Below are 18,705 nucleotides of genomic sequence, written 5' to 3'. Positions count from 1 at the left end.
TATCTCAGAGCCGTATCACAGAGCCGTAGCTAGCTAATATTGAACCTGGTTGGTTAGCTACCACTACCAGCAGATTCATGCAAGGCATAGTAACGTCATGAGTTGGCACTATGTTCATTGTTGTTAAACTAGCTAATGTTAGCTGGCTGGCTCGCTAGCTAACGTTACATGACGTGTATGATTTACATGTTGTTTACCTAGCTAGGTTCATTGTTTACCTAGCTAGCTAACTAGCTACATGTCTTAAGCTAAAGTGTACTGTTAGCTAGCTAGCTAACTTTAGTTGGCTGGTTCCCTAGCTAACGTAAGGTGTATGATGTTATTATTCGTATCCCAGAGCCATTTGCTTGGCTAGTTAGAGCCTAATGTTAGCTAGTTAACATTGAACCTGGCTGGTTAGCTCCCAGCAGATTCATGCAGGGTACTAACGACATGATTTGGCACTATGTTCATTGTTGTTTAACTAGCTAATGTTAGCTGGCTGGCCCGCTAGCTAACGTTATGTCATGTGTACGATCGTTGTTTACCTAGCTAGGTTTGTTGTTTACCTAGCTAGCTAGCTAGCTACATGTCTTAACAAAAGACTCCACTACACAAGTAGCCATTTCGGGTGCGTTCGTAAATTCAGTCTGAGTATGCCAGAGTGCAGAATAACTGATGAATTTATGAACGCACACACCCGTTGAATATGGCCAGTGTCAGTAAACGTCGACAAAAAAGCATAATGAAATTGGTGCCAGCAGAGCTGGTTAGGCTGTTTTCATGTTATCCAGAGGTAAACAGAGATAAACGTGTGTGCTCTGAACGCTCCGAGAGCGAAARGAGATGGGTGGAGCTAAAGCTTAAGAGGGTGTGAACGATGCTGAATGGTTGTAGACAAAGAGGAGCTCTTCACTAGGTACCAAAARATTCAAAGGCCATTTTCTCAAAAGTGAGTTTACAAGTTTATCAACTTTCTAAGCAGAATTACTTTCCCATTGTTCCTCAAAAATGCAGTGTATGACATACCATTTTGTAGTTCTCTACTTTTATCCAATGTAAAAAAAAATAATAATAAACATTTAAAATGTAGCTACATAAGACGATTTGAGCCGGTCGGTCACATATTTGCAATGTGCAGGGATACTGGAGCATATGTATCTACAAAGTAGATGTCCTAACCGACTTGCCAAAACAATATTTTGTGAAAAAGAAATTTGTGGAGTGGTTGAAAACTAGTTTTAATGACTCCAACCTAAGTGTATGTAAACTTCCGACTTCAAATGTAGTATTCCTCTTATCTAGGTGGGTGAGGGCAGATTGCGTCGTCTATGGCTCTGTTTGGGCGGTATGCKAATATGAATGGGTCTAGGGTGTCTGGGATGATGGAGTTGATGTGTGCCATAACCAGCCTTTCAAAGCACTTCATGATTACAGAWGTGAGTGCTACAGGGCTTAAATAATTGTTGCGTGAAGTTTTAGAGTTATTGGGAACGGGAATTATTGTATTCATCTCAAGACATGTGGTGATTACAGACTGGGACAAAGAAAGGTTGAAATTTACCATAAATGCCAGGTGATCTGCGCATGCTCTGAGAACGCGCCCTGGAACAGGCCTTTGTGTCCAAGCCGGCCAACACTTGATCTCACTGGTAAAGAGTGGATGCGACAGGAAGCCTATTGTCAGCTTGTTTGTTAGTCCTAGGGTTTGTAGGGTTGAACTTGATTGTACCGAGATGTGGAATTACAGTGGCATGTGGAACTAGTGGGAAAGATGGGTAATCTGCAAATTATGATTTTTAAACACTCATTCCACACAGCACCTTCGGTGTATGTGCATGCACCCGCACACACACCCAAATGTGCCCGTGCGCGCGCACACACACACACACACACTCCTCACCGTCACATTCGGGACTCTCCCTAATAGGATTCCATGTTTTCTTTCCCCCACAATGCACCACAGCATCTCAGCGCTACCTGGGAGATCAGCATCTGTGGTGTTTGATAGCAGAATTACGGAGTCTCCCAGGATCCCCTACACCTCAAGCTCTTTCATTTCCTGTGGTTGYCTGTCAAAATAAGTCCCCCATGTGTACAGGTGTAATGATCCAGACAGTGCCTGCCTCTATGTGATATGGCCCAGGGGCCTCATTTATAACCATAGCGTAKATTTCACACTAAATATTTGCTTGTGCCATTTCTGAAAAGACTGCGCACGTACAAAAATATTGASATTTATWAACTTGGTGCACTCCATACATACYCATGTTTCRCGTTATAAATCARGCCCGTCCTGAAACTGTGCGCGCGTGAACAAACATTAAAACTACCCTTATTTGCTGTATACTTAGGTAGTATTCGAATTAGGCCGAGGCAATAGCGAACTTGATCAAATGTCTTTGGAGCTGATGGCAGAATGTTAAACTTTTGCAGTGATATTTGCTGTAGGTCTAGGTTATCTTACATACACAAAGTTTTTAAAGACAACAATGTTTTGCATTTACTTTTTCTCGAATCTTTGCTGCACTGCCCGCAAATTCTGAAACATTTCCTACTTACGGTGGTTGCCGTAAGTAGGTTAGAGTCAGTTTGGTTAGAGCCAGTTTGCGCTGTTCTGTGAAGGGAGAAATACACAGCGTTGTACGAGATCTTCAGTTTCTTAGCAATTTTTCGCATTGCAAAAGGGTTTTCTAATGATCAATTAGCCTTTCAAAATGCTAAATTTTGAACACAGGAGTGATGTTTGCTGATAATGGGCCTCTGTACGCCTATGTAGATATTCCATAAAAAATCTGCCGTTTCCAGCTGCAGTAGTCATTTACAACATTAACAATGTCTACACTGTATTTCTGATAAATTTGATGTTATTTTAAATGGACAAAAAATATGCTTTTCTTTCAAAAACAAGGACATTTCTAAGTGACCRCAAACTTTTGAACCGTAGTGTATGCTAACGGCGCGGACTTGCTTCCATTCAGCCACGAAGCAGCCCCAAACCATYATGCTTCCTCCACCATGCTGTACAGTTGGGATGAGGTTTTGATGTTGGTGTGCTGTGCCTTTTTTTCTCCCCACATAGTGTTGTGTGTTGATCCTAAACAACTCAACTGTAGTTTCATCTGTCCACAGAATATTTTGCCGGTAGCGCTGTGAATATTTTGAATATAGACTCGTCAACAGAGATGTTAGCATGTTCCAGAGATTTCTGGAAGTCTTTAGCTGAACCTCTAGGATTCTTCTTAACCTCATTGAGCATAATGCGCTGTGCTTTTGCAGTCGTCTTTGCAGGACGGCCACTCCTAGGGAGAGTAGCAACAGTGCTGAACTTTCTCCATTTATAGACAATTTGTCTTACCATGGACTGAGGAACATTTAATTATTTTTTATTTATTTATCTAGGCAAGTCAGTTAAGAACAAATTCCTTTTTACAATGACGGCCTACCCCGGCCAAACCCGGACGACGCTGGGKCAATTGCGCGCCYCCCWATGGGACTCTCAAACACGGCTGGATGAGATACAACCTGGATTCGAACCAGGGACTGTAGTGACGCGTCTTGCACTGAGATGCAGTGCCTTAGACCGCTGCGCCCCTCAGGAGCCCAAACATCAAGGCTTTTAGAGATACTTTTGTTACCCTTTCCAGCTTTATGCAAGTCAGCAATTCTTAGTCTTAGGTCTTATGAGATCTCTTTTGTTCGAGGCATGGTTCACATCAGGCAATGCTTCTTGTGAATAGCAAACTCAAATTTTGTGAGTGTTTTTTTATAGGGCAAAACATCTCCAATCTCATCTCATTGATTGGACTCCAGGTTAGCTGACTCCTGACTCCAATTATCTTTTGGAGAACTCATTAGCCTAGGGGTTCACATACTTTTTCCAGCCTACACTGTACTGTGAATGTTTAAATGATGGACAATATAGACAAGAAAAATACAATAATTTGTGTGTAATTATTTTAAGCACACTATATTTGTCTCTCGCTGTGACTTAGATGAAGATCAGATCAAATTTGATGACCAATTTATACAGAAATCCAGGTAATTCCAAAGGGTTCACATACTTTTTCTTGCCACTGTATGTGTATAAGTGCAATATTGTCTACTCGAGGAATTTGAAGTGAAAGTATTCCGACGTTATAAGCTACAGAAGCAGCCTACAACCGTCTGTTCCACGTTAATATACTGTTGTTTGGATCAGATGACATAGAGCAAAATATTTCAACTAGCTTATCTGTTTACTACTTTGAAGTGGATCCAATTAAACGTGAGATGGGACGAATGGTTTCCTTGTTGTAGGCCTATTGGCTACCTCGTGAGTATGAAACCATCACAGAAAAGGTGAGGAATCGAACTTTTGGGAAAAGGTGAGGAATCGAAGTATTGTATGGATACATAGCGTACAGTATGTTTTAAGACATTATATTGTTTAGTGTAGTTTCACGTCTCATGTTTAGAAAGCTGTATGTTTATCCTTCTTTTTTAACACTTATTTTACCAGGTAAGTTGACTTACCTGGTAAGAACATATGAAGAGTTTATTTCCAAAATGCCATATCCACAAATTTTTTCACCACATAATATTGCTTAAGGGTACATTCATGTGTTTGTGTAAAATATTGCTGTTCTCAGATTTTTTAATTCTGAGATTTTAGGTGTGCGTCAAAATGATTTTTTTTGTTGCAAAAAGCTACACATCTATTGTTTAGCTGGAATGGAATGTTCGTATACTGTATATTTGACTGTGATATGTTGTTGTCTCACCTAGCTATCTTAAGATGAACTGTAAGTCGCTCTGGATAAGAGCGTCTGCTGAATGACTAAATGTCAAATGTACATGTTTTACATATAGATCTCATATTACCAGTTAGATTTTTTTTAAACAATGTTTTTGTGCTGATGTCACAAATGTATCACTTAACACAGTGTTCTTTATGTAGTTATTTGTTACATTTGACCGTGTAAAACCTAGCAGTACTACTTATTTCTCTGAGAGTGAGGCGGATATATAGCGTTTGGCAATGATTATTTGTCTCTCTGAAATGAAACCATCAAGTGACAGATTTCAAACAAATACATGTCTGTCATTGAACAACCCCATGTGATGAATAGATGGTGGAAAAAAAACACAACACCCACTGGGCACAGACGTCAGTTAAACGTTTATTCCACGTTGGTTCAACATCATTTCATTGAAATGACGTGGAAAATATGTTGATTCAACCAGTGTGTGCCCAGTAGGCAATCTCTTTCATAAGTTCTTTAAACAATAAAAGCAAATTTACCAACATTTCTGAAAAGGGATATATAGTGTTTTGGAAAGAAACTGTTCATTATTATCTTTTGCAGCAACGACCTGGGGAATAGTTGCAGGAGAGTCTGTATTCATCATGTCCATACCCATCTGAAATGTTTTTCATTTGACCATAATACAGTAGCCAGTTATGTCTGTTTTTCTGACCAAATCCACCCGTAACTCAGGTTACTGTGGTTTGACTGCATCAGGGAAACCATTCACCATGGCAACAAATCAGCACGTTGAGTGTAAACCCATACATACACACACATATTGGTCCCTTGGTGCGCCGAGGCGTGAATAACCCTAAGCCTCTGGCCTAACAATGTCCTAGCATTCATCTCTGTTATTAACACTAGCGATGCAGACCTGGCGTTCTGCCTGACTCCTAGCTTTCATAAAGCCTTGTTTCTCCTAATGGCTTGTGGTTGCCAGGTTTCTCCTCTTTTCCCCCCTTTTCATTGCTCTGGTTCCTGTCTTGGTTGAGCATTCATTGTCAATAGAGTTTAAAAGTCAGATGATATCTGTCTGTAGTAACGGATGTATTTTATAGAGGGAAGGTGACAGGTGGAGGGTGTTCGGTCATATTACCAAGCAAACTGACAAGGCATGGCAGCCATATGGATGAGTATTTATGGACTGTGTGGTGTTGTTACTTTCTCCTCTCTCCCTTTGTGACCCACTGTTTCCTCTTGGTTGGGAGGTTTGCCTCATCCCTCCTTCTCAGCACCCCTAATGACAGGTCTGTCTGTGTTTGGCCCCAGATCATAGTGAGAGCCTCACCCACAGTAGAGGACTTGACTGAAAGCCATAGCCAATCAGCATCCCTAAGTCCATCATCAGACATACTGCAAACACACACACACACACAAGACACACACAGAGCTGTAGCACTAGGGCATGCTCTGTCACGGTTAGCTAATTCAATCAAATGCTTCAAAAACAACAGTGAAATGCTTACTTACGGGCCCTTCCCAACAATGCAGAGAGACAGAGAATAGAGACATAATAGAAAATAATAATAATACAAGTTATAATAAATGCACAATCAGTAACGATAACTTGGCTATATACACAGGGTACCAGTACCAAATCGATATGCAGAGGTATGAGGTAATTGAGGTAGATATGTACATATACTAGGAATAAAGTAACTAGACAACAGGATAGATAATAAACAGTAGCAGTGTATGTGATGAGTCAAAAAAGTGATTGCAAAAAGGGTAAATGCACATAGTCCAGGTAGCTTTTTGGTTAACTATTTAACTAACGATTTAGAACCGCTTGCCTTGCAGTAGCAGAGAGAACAGTCTATGACTTGGGTGGCTGAAGTCTTTGACAATTTTTAGGGCCTTCGTCTGACACCGCCAGGTATAGAGGTCCTGGATGGCAGGGTCCTTAGCTTAGTGATGAACTTCGAGGGCACTATGGTGTTGAACGCTGCTGAGCTGTAGTCAATGAACAGCATTTTCACATAGGTGTTCCTCTTTTCCAGGTGGGAGAGGGCAGTGGAGTGCAATAGAGATTGCGTCGTCTGTGGATCTATTTGGATGGTATTGGAATAGAACTGGGGTATCTTGAATGATGGTGTTGATGTGAGCCATGACCAGCCTTTCAAAGCATTTCATGTCAACAGATGTGTGTGCTACGGGGCGATTAGTCATTTAGACAGTTGGTACTACAGACTGGGTCAGGGAGAGGATGGAAATGTCAGTGAAGACACTTGCCAGCTGGTCAGTGCATGCTCTGAGTACGTGTCCTGGTAATCCGTCTGGCCCTGTGGCCTTGCGAATGTTAACTTCTCTAGGATAGGGGGCAGCAAATTCACTATTGGATAAATAGCGTGCCCAATTTCAACTTCCTTCTACTCATCCCCAGAATATAAGATATGCATATTATTAGTAGATTTGGATAGAAAACACTCTGACGTATCTAAAACTGTTTGAATCATGTCTGTAAGTATAACAGAACTTATGTAGCAGGCAAAACCCCGAGGACTAACCATTATTATTATAATTTTTTTAAGTCACTGTCTGTTCAATGAGATTTCATTGTAATACTGGATTTCTAATCACCCTGTTTTCAGTTCCTACCGCTTCCACTGGATGTCACCACTCTTTGGAAATAGGTTGAGGTTATTCCTTTGTGCAATGAAGAAGTGAGGCCACCTGGAAACAGTGTAACGTCAAGTGTACTGTTTGAGAGTTGCGCAAGACTAGAAAAGTAGCGTTAGTTTGTTGATCTCCTGTATTGAAAACAGATCTCCTGTATTGAAAACAGAACCCGTCTTCAATTTGATCGATTATTAACGTTTACAAATACCTTAAGTTGTATTACAAAAGTAGTTTGAAATGTTTTGGCAAAGTTTAGAGGTAATTTTTMWGATATTTTGTAGTGACTTTGCGCAAATTGGAAGCTGTTTTTTTTCTGGATCAACCGCGCCAAATAAATGGACAATTTGGATATATATGGACGGAATTAATCGAACAAAAGGACCATTTGTGATGTTTATGGGACATATTGGAGTGCCAACAAAAGAATCTCGTCAAAGGTAAGGCATGATTTATATTTTATTTCTGCGTTTTGTGTCGTGCCTGCAGTGTTGAAATATGCTATACTCTCTTTGTTTACTGTTGTGCTATCATCAGATAATAGCATCTTATGCTTTCGCTGAAAATACAGCCCGACAGGATGCTCTCAATTGTGCATCTCTAGAAGTTTGTGAGTGCTTTTGGTGACAAGCCGAATTTCTTCAGCCTCCTGAGGCTGCGCCTTCTTCACAACGCTGTCTGTGTGGGTGGACCAATTCAGTTTGTCCGTGATGTGTACACCGAGGAACTTAACTTTCCACCTTCTCCACTACTGTCCCGTCGATGTGGATAGGGGGGTGCTCCCTCTGCTGTTTCCTGAAGTCCACAATCATCTCCTTTGTTTGTTGACGTTGATGTGAGGTTATTTTCTGACACCACACTCCGAGCCCTCACCTCCTCCTGTAGCCGTCTCGTCGTTGTTGGTAATCAAGCCTACCACTGTATGTCGTCCGCAAACTTGATGATTGAGTTGGAGGCGTGCATGGCCACGCAGTCGTGGGTGAACAGGGAGTACAGGAGAGGGCTCAGAACCACCCTTGTGGGGCCCAGTGTTGAGGATCAGCGGTACTTGTTTTACCTACCCTCACCACCTGGGGGCCCGTCAGGAAGTCCAGGACCCAGTTGCACAGGGCGGGGTCGAGACCCAGGTCTCGAGCTTGATGACGAGTTTGGAGGGTACTATGGTGTTAATGCTGAGCTGTAGTCGATGAACAGCATTCTCACATAGGTATTCCTCTTGTCCAGATGGGTTAGGGCAGTGTGGTTGCGTGGTCGTCTGTGGACCTATTGGGTCGGTAAGCAAATTGGAGTGGGTCTAGGGTGTCAGGTAGGGTGGAGGTGATATGTCTCTTGACTAGTCTTCAAAGCACTTCATGATGACGGAAGTGAGTGCTACGGCGCGGTAGTCTTCTATCTCAGTTCTTACTTTCTTGGTAACAGGAACAATGGTGGCCTCTTGAAGTATGTGGAACAGCAGACTGGGGATAAGGATTGATTGAATATGTCCTTAAACACACCAGCCAGCTGGTCTGCGCATGCTCTGAGGATGCGGCTGGGAATGCCGTCTGGGCCTGCAGCCTTGCGAGGGGTTACACGTTTAAATGTTTTACTCACCTCGGCTGCAGTGAAGAAGACCGCAGGTTTTGGTAGCGGGCCGGTGTCAGTGGCACTGTATTGTCCTCAAAGCGAGCCAAAAAGTTATTTAGTCTGTCTGGGAGCAAGACATCCTGGTCCGCGACGGGGCTGGTTCTTTTTTGTAATCCGTGATTGACTGTAGACCCTCCACATACCTCTTGTGTCTGAGCTGTTGAATTGCGACTCTACTTTGTCTCTATACTGGCACTTAGCTTGTTTGATTGCCTTGCGGAGGAATACTACACTGTTTGTATTCGGTCATGTTTCCGGTCACCTTGCCTGGTTAAAAGCATGGTTCGCGCTTTCAGTTTCACGCGAATGCTGCCATCAATCCACGGTTTCTGGTTTAGGAATGTTTTAATCGTTGCTGTGGGTACAACATCGTCAATGCCATTTTAATGAACTCGCTCACCGAATCAGCGTATTCGCCAATGTGTTGTTGGACGCAATGCGAACATATCCCAATCCACGTGATCGAAGCAGTCTTGAAGCGTGGATCAGAATTGGTCGGACCAGTGTTGAACAGACCTGAGCGCGGGAGCTTGCTGTTTTAGTTTCTGTTTGTAGGCTGAAGCACAAAAATGGAGTCGTGGTCAGCTTTTCCGAAAGGAGGGGGCGGGGGAGGCCTTATATGCGTCGCGGAAGTTAGTATAACAATGATCCAAGTTTTACCAGTAAATCTGTTTGTCAGTTTCTATTTGAAAGCAGTCTGTGACATTACAAATAGTTGACAAATGGATTACCATTTTGCCAACACAGCCAAATGAAGCTGAACTGTGCTGTATTCTCAGGTGGTGTGACTTGAGCCTTGCTACTACACACACACACAACACACACACACACACACACACACACACACACACACACACACACACACACACACCACACACACGATTAGAAATCCACGCAGCCCCAACAAACCATAGACTGTATAGAAACAAACAGGCACTCTGGCTAAATGGATGTCTGGTCCAAATTCCTCCTCATATACATCAAATACATTTAAGCATGACAGATATAACACCGTATTACTGTACATACCATCATATGAATGACGATTAGCCTAGCCTGGTGCCAATAAAGAGCCTGCATCCCAAATGGCATCCTATATTCCCTATATAGTGCACTCCTTTTGACCAGAACCCTGTTCCCATTGGGAAGCAGCCTGTCACACAACACAGCAGGGGACAGTCAAAGACTAATAAGCGCTGTCGTTATGAAAAATCAATTGGTCCACTTCAGTGGAATGGATCCGTGAGGGAGATCCTCACTGCTTCACGCTGTCAATCTCTGCTGACTCCCCTGGTTAGATAGGAAAGTTAAAAAAAAAAGAGCTGTGAGAAGGTGTAGTATTTGCTTCACTAGAATCTGCCAGTCTCATTTCATCAACATCATAGATACATCCAGTATGGTGGATAATCTGATATAATGACAGATATGTGCTATTTTTGTTGAATTTTCCTTATCCATTTGGAATTGGTCAAAACTGCAAAGGAACTTTTCTCAGTGTGGCTGCTACCATCAACGTGACAGTTAGCCTGGATACTGTGTTACAGTGTGTTTCATGAGAAGACGCAGCATAAGAATACCACATTAACGAAATGTTCCTCCTGTCCCTCTCATCCTCTCTCCCTCTTCTCTCTCTGCGCTTTCTCCCTCTTCCCCTCTCATTCTTTCTCCCTATTTTCTGCTGTCTCTCTCTCTCCTCTCTCTCGCTCTCTAACTCTGTCATGCTGCTGTCTCTCTCTCTCTCTCCTCTCTCTCTCTCTCTCTCTCGTCGCTCTCTCTCTCTCTCTCTTCTCTCTCTCTGTCATTCTCTCTCTCTCTCCCTCCCCCTCCCCCTCCCCCCTTTAACAGGGTTGGAAAGTGGGGGTGTGACCCTGAAGGAGCCAGCCACGGAGGCAGAGATCGAGAGCTCTGCACCAGTGACATTGCGGTGCCACATTGACGGACACCCGCGGTGAGCCCCTCCGCCTCTCTTCCTTTACCTTGAATTCAGAATTCAAGGGGTGCATGTACAGGGCTTCGGAAAGTATTCAGACCCCTTGACTTTTTCCACATTTTGTTACGTTACAGCCTTATTCTAAAATGTATTAAATCAAAAATGTTGGGGCCGTGGCTTTTGTGGAGCGATGGGTATCGATGCTTCGAGGGTGGCTGCTGTTGTTGTGTGCAGAGGGTCCCTGGTTCGAGCCCAGGTAGGGGTGAGGAGAGGGACGGAAGCTAAACTGTTACACACGCACATAACCATGCTTTTCCCGCTTGTGATGCAGGGAATTACAGATTCCAAATTTACATTGTAGAATTTTTTTAAATTTTATTGTAACATTTTTATGTAAATATTTTATTGTAAAATACCTTCTCATGCCCTCCTCACTCTCTTTAACGGAAAACGGATAATGGAAAACTGTAATTTATACAGTCATTTGGGGAATTGTCAACAATAAAATACTCTGAAACATTTTACTGCAGCATACTGTAAATGATGGTGCATTGTGGGAAAATGTTGCGGGCGGTGAAATAATTGCCTTATTTCGAATGGTACTGTAATTCCACCCACAGAATACAGTGATGTACCGTATCTTTAGATCACCAAAAACATTTTCACCACTAGTGAATTCATGGTATTGTTGTTTCTGTCTCATCAACATATTTTGAGGTGTGCCTTGTAAGAGGCTATATTTGTTACAGCTGTGAGTAAGAATGCTGTACCAATTTAACTCCTATGTGGTTGTAGTGCTTTATCATTTTGAAATGTATAGGGGACAGGTTGGAGTGGCAGCAAGTTTTAAACCTAAAATGATTCAACATTTTGCCATGTCCTTTTGGTCTGTTTTGCTCTGTAGTCGCTGCCAGTTTGGAACCCGTTTAGGGCCTCTAGAAGTGCAAGTGATATAAAACACAAAATATTCACTAATATTCTATAATCTGTAAACACTTTACCAAGCAGCCAACCTGTTTGCACCAATCCCTTGTAATTACAGTAAAATACTGTGAAATACAAACCCCTCCCCTCACTAACTGTAATGCATTCATTCATTCTGTTTATGCTATCATTAACTTTTTTACAGTATGATGTAGTACATTTTACGGTATTTATACTATGTGTCATTACACAGTACTTGCTTTGATACCGTATTTACAGTTGAAGTCGGAAGTTTACATACACTTAGGTTGGAGTCACTAAAACTCGTTTTTCAACCACTCCACAGATGTCTTGTTAACAAACTATAGTTTTGGCAAGTCGGTTAGGACATCTACTTTGTGCATGACACAAGTAATTTTTCCAACAATTGTTTACATACAGATTATTTCACTTATAATTCACTGTATCACAATTCCAGTGAGTCAGAAGTTTACATACACTAAGTTGACTGTGCCTTTAAACAGCTTGGAAAATTCCAGAAAATGATGTCATGGCTTTAGAAGCTTCTGATAGGCTAATTGACATCATTAGAGTCAATTGGAGGTGTACCTGTGGATGTATTTCAAGGCCTACCTTCAAACTCAGTGCCTCTTTGCTTGACATCATGGGAAAATCTAAAGAAATCAGCCAAGACCTCAGAAAAAAGTCTGGTTCATCCTTGGGAGCAATTTCCAAATGCCTGAAGGTACCACATTCATCTGTACAAACAATAGTATGCAAGTATAAACACCATGGGACCACGCAGCCGTCATACCGCTCAGGAAGGAGACGTGTTCTGTCTCCTAGAGATGAACGTACTTTGGTGCGAAATGTGCAAATCAATCCCAGAACAACAGCAAAGGACCTTGTGAAGATGCTGGAGGAAACGGGTACAAAAGTATCTATATCCACAGTAAAACAACTCCTATATCGACATAACCTGAAAGGCCGCTCAATCCTCAATCCTACAGAAAATTTGTGGGCAGTACTGAAAAAGCGTGTGCGAGCAAGGAGGCCTACAAACCTGACTCAGTTACACCAGCTCTGTCAGGAGGAATGGACCAAAATTCACCCAACTTATTGTGGGAAGCTTGTGGAAGGCTACCCGAAACATTTGACCCAAGTTAAACAATTTAAAGGCAATGCTACCAAATAATAATTGAGTGTATGCAAACTTCTGATCCACTGGGAATGTGATGAAAGAAATAAAAGCTGAAATAATCATTCTCTCTACTATTATTCTGACATTTCACATTCTTAAAATAAAGCGGTGATCCTAACTGACCTAAGACAGGGAATTTCTACTAGGATTAAATGTCAGGAATTGTGAAAAACTGAGTTTAACTGTATTTGGCTAAGGTGTACGTAAACTTCCGACTTCAACTGTATATTACAGTGTGTGTATTGTAATATGAAATACGTAATTTTACTTTCCACTGATCTGCCTCCTCTATTCTCCTTCCTCCGCAGGCCTACGTGCCAGTGGTTTCGGGATGGGATGAGGTTGACAGAGAAGACCCATCAAATCAACAACAAAGAGCGCACCCTCACCTTCAAGAGCGCCAGCCCCGACGACAACGGCCTGTACTACTGCTGTGCCAAGAATGCAGCCGGCCATGTGTGCAGCAACGCCAACTTCACCCTCAACATCATAGGTGTGTGTGTGTGCATGCATCGTTTTTGTCTGTGCACGTTTATCCTGTGTGTGTGTGTGTGTTTTAGTATATGTGTGTGTGGGCTCCGCTTCTCAGTAAATGCTGCTTCATAATCCTGTTCTCTTTGTTGACATCGCACACACTTTGGTACCCCTGGCAATCTGGCCCCATTACTGAGTTGCATTTTCTCGTTCCTACCTTTGCAGCATGGTCTTCAAAAGAACCACACACACACACACACACACACACACACACACACACACACAATGTGTGCCTGCTGCTCTGTTGAGCCAGGCAACAGTGTGACGTTAATAAAAACAAAGGAAAGGTTATGGCGTGTTAGCATATTTTCCACTTTTCTTAAATATTTTCACACCTGTCATGGTGTGTTTAGTCACCTGATAGGCCTGTTAGAGGCCTGGCGGCAGTATGAGATTTGTTCTGCAGTGAATGTGTAGCTGTGGACCGTTAGTGTGAAGAGAGAGCCTGTAATGGGATTACTACAGGGCCTACCGTTATGTAAGTAGCCACAGCCACTCTCTCACACGCACTATAAATCCCACAAATCCAGTTATTGTAAAGGTGCTGTACATATAAACATTAGCTTCCTCAGTTTATTGCCCGGAATTCCATTTCACTGTTTTGTTCAATTTTTGGTGATTCTGTTGTGTTTCAATAAGCACAATTTCACAGTATGAGTCCCTGTGTTTTTGTCCTGGTTTCTGTATACATTTTTGCTCATTACACAGTATGTGTGTGTGGAAATGTGCCCCGGAGTACATCACCACACAAAATAGAGTACTCAGTCAGGAGCACATCTATGGGAGGAACCTGATCTCCACTCCAATTAGCCACCTGTGCTGTTAAACACACACGCGCATGCACGCATAGACACACCACACCGCACGCACACCGGATTAGCACTTGGATGGAGAGAATAAATAAATAAATAAAAAAGATAATTGTTGAGTTTCCACCTGCTGCACAGTGCACTCCCATAGTCCTTCAGTATGAGCGAATAGTTGACAGACAGCTTTGGACAGGTCCCTAAGTACAGTATGGCCTGCTCACATTGTGGGTGGCACAAGTACAAACCTGGGTTCAAATAATCATTTTTGAATGATTTTTGAAATCATTTCCAATGCTTGCTTGTCGCAATGTAACCAATATAACATTCCCAAAAGCCCAAACTCCGTCCACCTGGCACTCTTAAGGCAGGCTTAAGCAAACATTTCAAATAGTATTCTAATCAAGGTCTGCCCAGGTGTGTGCTGCTCTGCCCAGTTAGCGTTCAGCTTTGCTCTGTTTAGAACACCCTAATGGGATTTCTGGCACCCACATCTCTTTATGGCTGTGAAATCTGAAGAGCCTTATCCATAGACCTGGATTAGGGGCATTAGACACGAATGTCCAAAATCATATTTAAAGCGCTGCAGTCTGCACTTTCTGACCTAAGCTGTGGCTAGGTATTTAGAGGTAAACCCTGACTCTGACACCTCACTGGGCACCGCCAAGCCAGCTGCAGCCCAAAACAGGGCCTGGAGAGTGGGTGTGTTTGACTGGCAGACAAGTTCTGGTGGTGGAGGAGGGGAGAGAGGATGCCCTGTTAGGCCCCATTGTCTTGCTACACGATCCGCAGTCCCTAAACGAATGTTGTGCTAACTGACATAAGACCATTAGGGCCTAAAAACAGGGTTTAGAATCTGGGCCTGCCTTTAATTACAGTATGTCTGTCAACTAATCAAAGAAGACATTCTGGAATCTTTCTAACAATTACAAGATTAATTTAATTTATCAAAGGACCTATTGGTATAGGGGAGAGAAGATAGGGGAGAATGGCCTGTTTGGTTCTGGTGATGTAGGGGGGGGTGGATGCCCTGTCATGGTTTTGCCGTGAGCCTAGTTATGGAATGTGCTTACTGACCTCATCACGTCTCCCTGGGGCCGAGAGGTGTTGACATCCTGAACCTCCTGAAGGCCCCCTGCCTACCTCACACTGCTGTTAGCAACGTTGAGTAAAACCTGGTATGAAATGTGTGTGTGTGTGTGTGTGTTTTGCGTGTGTGAGTGTGGGTGTTTTGCATGAGTCTGTGATGCGTGTGCATCTGTGCGGCATGCCCGTGCATGCGTTGTGTGTGTTGTGTTTTTATGGACTGATGCCCACAGATGTAGTGATGTGTCTCTCTGTCTCTTTCTCTCAGATAAGAGTTTCCCCCGGCCAGTAGTGACCCCAAGGGACCAGGTTGTCCTGAAGAATGAGGAGGCTGTCTTCCACTGTCAGTTCACCGCTGTCCCAGAGCCCACTGTGGAGTGGTACTATGACACTGAACTTCTCACCAACAAGTCCCGGTAGACACCCGTCCTCTACCCTCCTTTTCACCTTGTTTACGCCTTCTCCCTCCATTCCCCCTCTCCTCTCCCTCTACCTCTTCCTCCGTCTCTTCTTCCACCCCCTCCCCTCCTCCACAACCTCGATCTTCCTCCACCTCCTCTTCAAGTAGCCCATTGTCCAAGGCGATCTGTCCTCCTCTGTCTGTCTGTGTGGCGTATGTGTAACTGGAGTTCTTTGAGGCCCAGTGAGGTGGAACCCCGGTGAGGTGGAACTCCTGTGTTGGCGTCTATAGCTCTTTGTTTGTTATCACAGCTCAGGCCTTAATGAATTGGAAGGGTAATGTTGCATGCTAAGGAATGTTATTTCTGGAACTGTGCAGTGTAATGCAATTGTACAGTGTCTGCGTCCCAAATGGCACCCTATTGCTTCTCTGTACTACTTTTGACCAGGGGGCGCTGTGAGAGTTATTTAACATACTCTTCAGTCTGCGTCCCAAATGGCACCCTATTGCTTCTCTGTACTACTTTTGACCAGGGGGCGCTGTGAGAGTTATTTAAAATACTCTTCAAAGAGGTAGGGTTTCAGACGTTTTCGAAAGATGGGCAGGGACTCCATTGTCCTGACTTTAGGGCGAAGCTTGTTCCACCATTGGTGTGCCAGGACAGAGAAGAGCTTTGACTGGGCTGAGCGGACGCTTCCCTCCCGTAAGGGTGGGATGGCCAAGATGTTGTAGAGCATGAACCTACAGGAGCGGGTCACTGCTTTGATGTTTGCAGAGAATGACAGGGTGTTGTCCAGGGTCATGCCAAGGTTCTTTGCACTCTGTGAGGGGGACACCGTGGAGTTGTCAACCTTGATGCAGAGGTCTTGGAGTGGGTAGGCCTTTCCCGGGAGGAAGAGCAGCTTAGTTTTGTTGAGCTTGAGCTGGGGGGCCGACATCTAAGCGCAGATGTCTGCCAGGCACGCAGCGATGCGTGTTGCCACCTGGGTGTCAGCATGGGGAAGGAGAAGAGTAGTTGAGTGTCATCTGCATAGCAATGATAGAAGAGACCATGTGAGGATATGACGGAACCGAGTGTCTTGGTGTAAAGAGAAAAGAGGACCTAGAGGGCCTAGAACTGAGCCCTGGGGTACACCAGTAGTGAGCGCAACGGGTGCAGACACAGATTCTCTCTATGCCACCTGGTAGGAGCGACCTGCCAGGTAGGATGCAATCCAGGAGTGTGCAGAGCCTGATCCGCCCAACCCTGAGAGGGTGGAGAGGAGGATCTGATGGTTCACGGTGTCGAAGGCAGCAGATAGATCTAGGAGGATGAGGACAGAGTCAGCTTTGGCAGAGCGGAGAGCCTCTGTGACACAGTGGAGAGCAGTCTCAGTCGAGTGAGCCGCCTTGAAGCCTGACTGGTTAGAGTCAAGAAAATTGTGCTGAGAGAGATAATGAGAGAGTTGGTCAGAGACCGCATGCTCAAGTGTTTTGGAAGGAAAAGAAAAAAGGGTTTCTAGTCGTTTTTTACGTCAGAGGGGTAGAGTGTTGGTTTCTTGAGGAGGGGAGCGCAGCCAGTAGTCAGGGATGAGTTGATGAGGGAAGTGAAAAATGGGAGAAGGTCTCCAGAGATGGTCTGGAGAAGGGGATTGGGTCGAGTGGGCAGGTTGTCGGGATTTGAAGGAGCTTTCAAAGGTTCCTCATCACTGGTGGCAAACCTGTAGTCTGGCTGACACCAAACTCTGGAAAGGCTGTTTTGATATTGTCGGCACGATGCCGTGCTTTGTTACTGATTAGTTCTCCTCTGTGTCTTTCTCACTTAAACACCCACATGGACAACCCCAGAGCACTGCCCCTTTTCAAAAACGACTGTTGGATTTTCAAATCGCCCCAGGAAAAATTCACATTTGAGAGAACCAATCAAAGCTCAAGACAATTTTTGCATGAACAAACACATTTCTGTCCAGACCAGTGTGTCACAACTCTCCCTCGCTGTGTAACAGGTGAGTCACATCAGCCAGGCTAGTAAACCTGAGGCCTTGTGGATACAAACAGCCTGACAGAATGTTTTATGTCAACATGTAAGTGATGGATTTTCACCAATTCATTTTACGTCTAACATCCACCTCTCTGTGACGCTGTCCCAAATGGCACCTTATTCCCTATACAGAGTACTTCTTTGGACCATAGCCTTATGGTCCCTGGTCAAAATGAGTGCAATAAATAGAGAATAAGGGTGCCTTTTGGGACACAACCTGAGTATACCTTCAGGCAATGTAGCCTAGCACAAATGAAGTGCATGATAGGCACTGAAAGCAGCCTGTTATATGGGGTGATTAAGTCATTGGTTCTTTCTATAGCAAACTGATTAAAGGAACCGATTGTGTGCGTTGAACGGGTGAGATGGAGTAGGATATCAACAGGCATTATTTTATAATGAGATTGTCAGAATGGGGCTAGGCGACCCTGCTGATGTCGACTCAGCAGTGAGACTGTGAAGTGGGGAATAACTTTAATATTATAGTGTTTTATATTCGTTTTTTTCTTTTTCTATTTGTTTTAAGATTTTTAATTGAAATTCTGTTTAGTTTCAGTTAGTTTTCAGATCCACTTTACTGGTTTTTATTTAGTTATGTTTTATAAAAAATTGTTTTGATATTATTTAGTTTCAGGGTTAGGGTTAGGGACAGAAAGTAGCGATGGAAGCTAGGAGGCATTTATTAGGGATGTAAAAAAAAAAACACATTGGTCCTTGATTCAAATGTTTAAGATACAAGTACATCAGTCTGCGGACACCAAAACGATCCAAATGTAGCATGCATTGGTCAGAA

At 43.5% G+C, this 18,705-nt stretch overlaps 1 protein-coding gene across 1 annotated transcript in view; it reads left to right on the top strand.

The window, feature by feature from the left end:
- Nucleotides 1-18,705, top strand: part of ptk7b (protein tyrosine kinase 7b) — a 173,263-nt gene that overhangs the window by 112,581 nt on the left and 41,977 nt on the right. The window contains exons 3-5 of the mRNA XM_023970005.2: nucleotides 10,857-10,959; nucleotides 13,375-13,559; nucleotides 15,761-15,908. Of these exons, the coding sequence (XP_023825773.1) occupies nucleotides 10,857-10,959; nucleotides 13,375-13,559; nucleotides 15,761-15,908 (436 nt within the window). The remainder of the gene's footprint in view (nucleotides 1-10,856; nucleotides 10,960-13,374; nucleotides 13,560-15,760; nucleotides 15,909-18,705) is intronic.

The sequence above is a fragment of the Salvelinus sp. IW2-2015 genome, linkage group LG25 (assembly GCF_002910315.2).
Source record: "Salvelinus sp. IW2-2015 linkage group LG25, ASM291031v2, whole genome shotgun sequence".
NCBI classification, from domain to species: Eukaryota; Metazoa; Chordata; class Actinopteri; order Salmoniformes; family Salmonidae; genus Salvelinus; species Salvelinus sp. IW2-2015.
The sequence above is the reverse complement of the archived record's forward strand: the minus strand, read 5'-3'. Positions and strand labels throughout refer to the sequence as shown.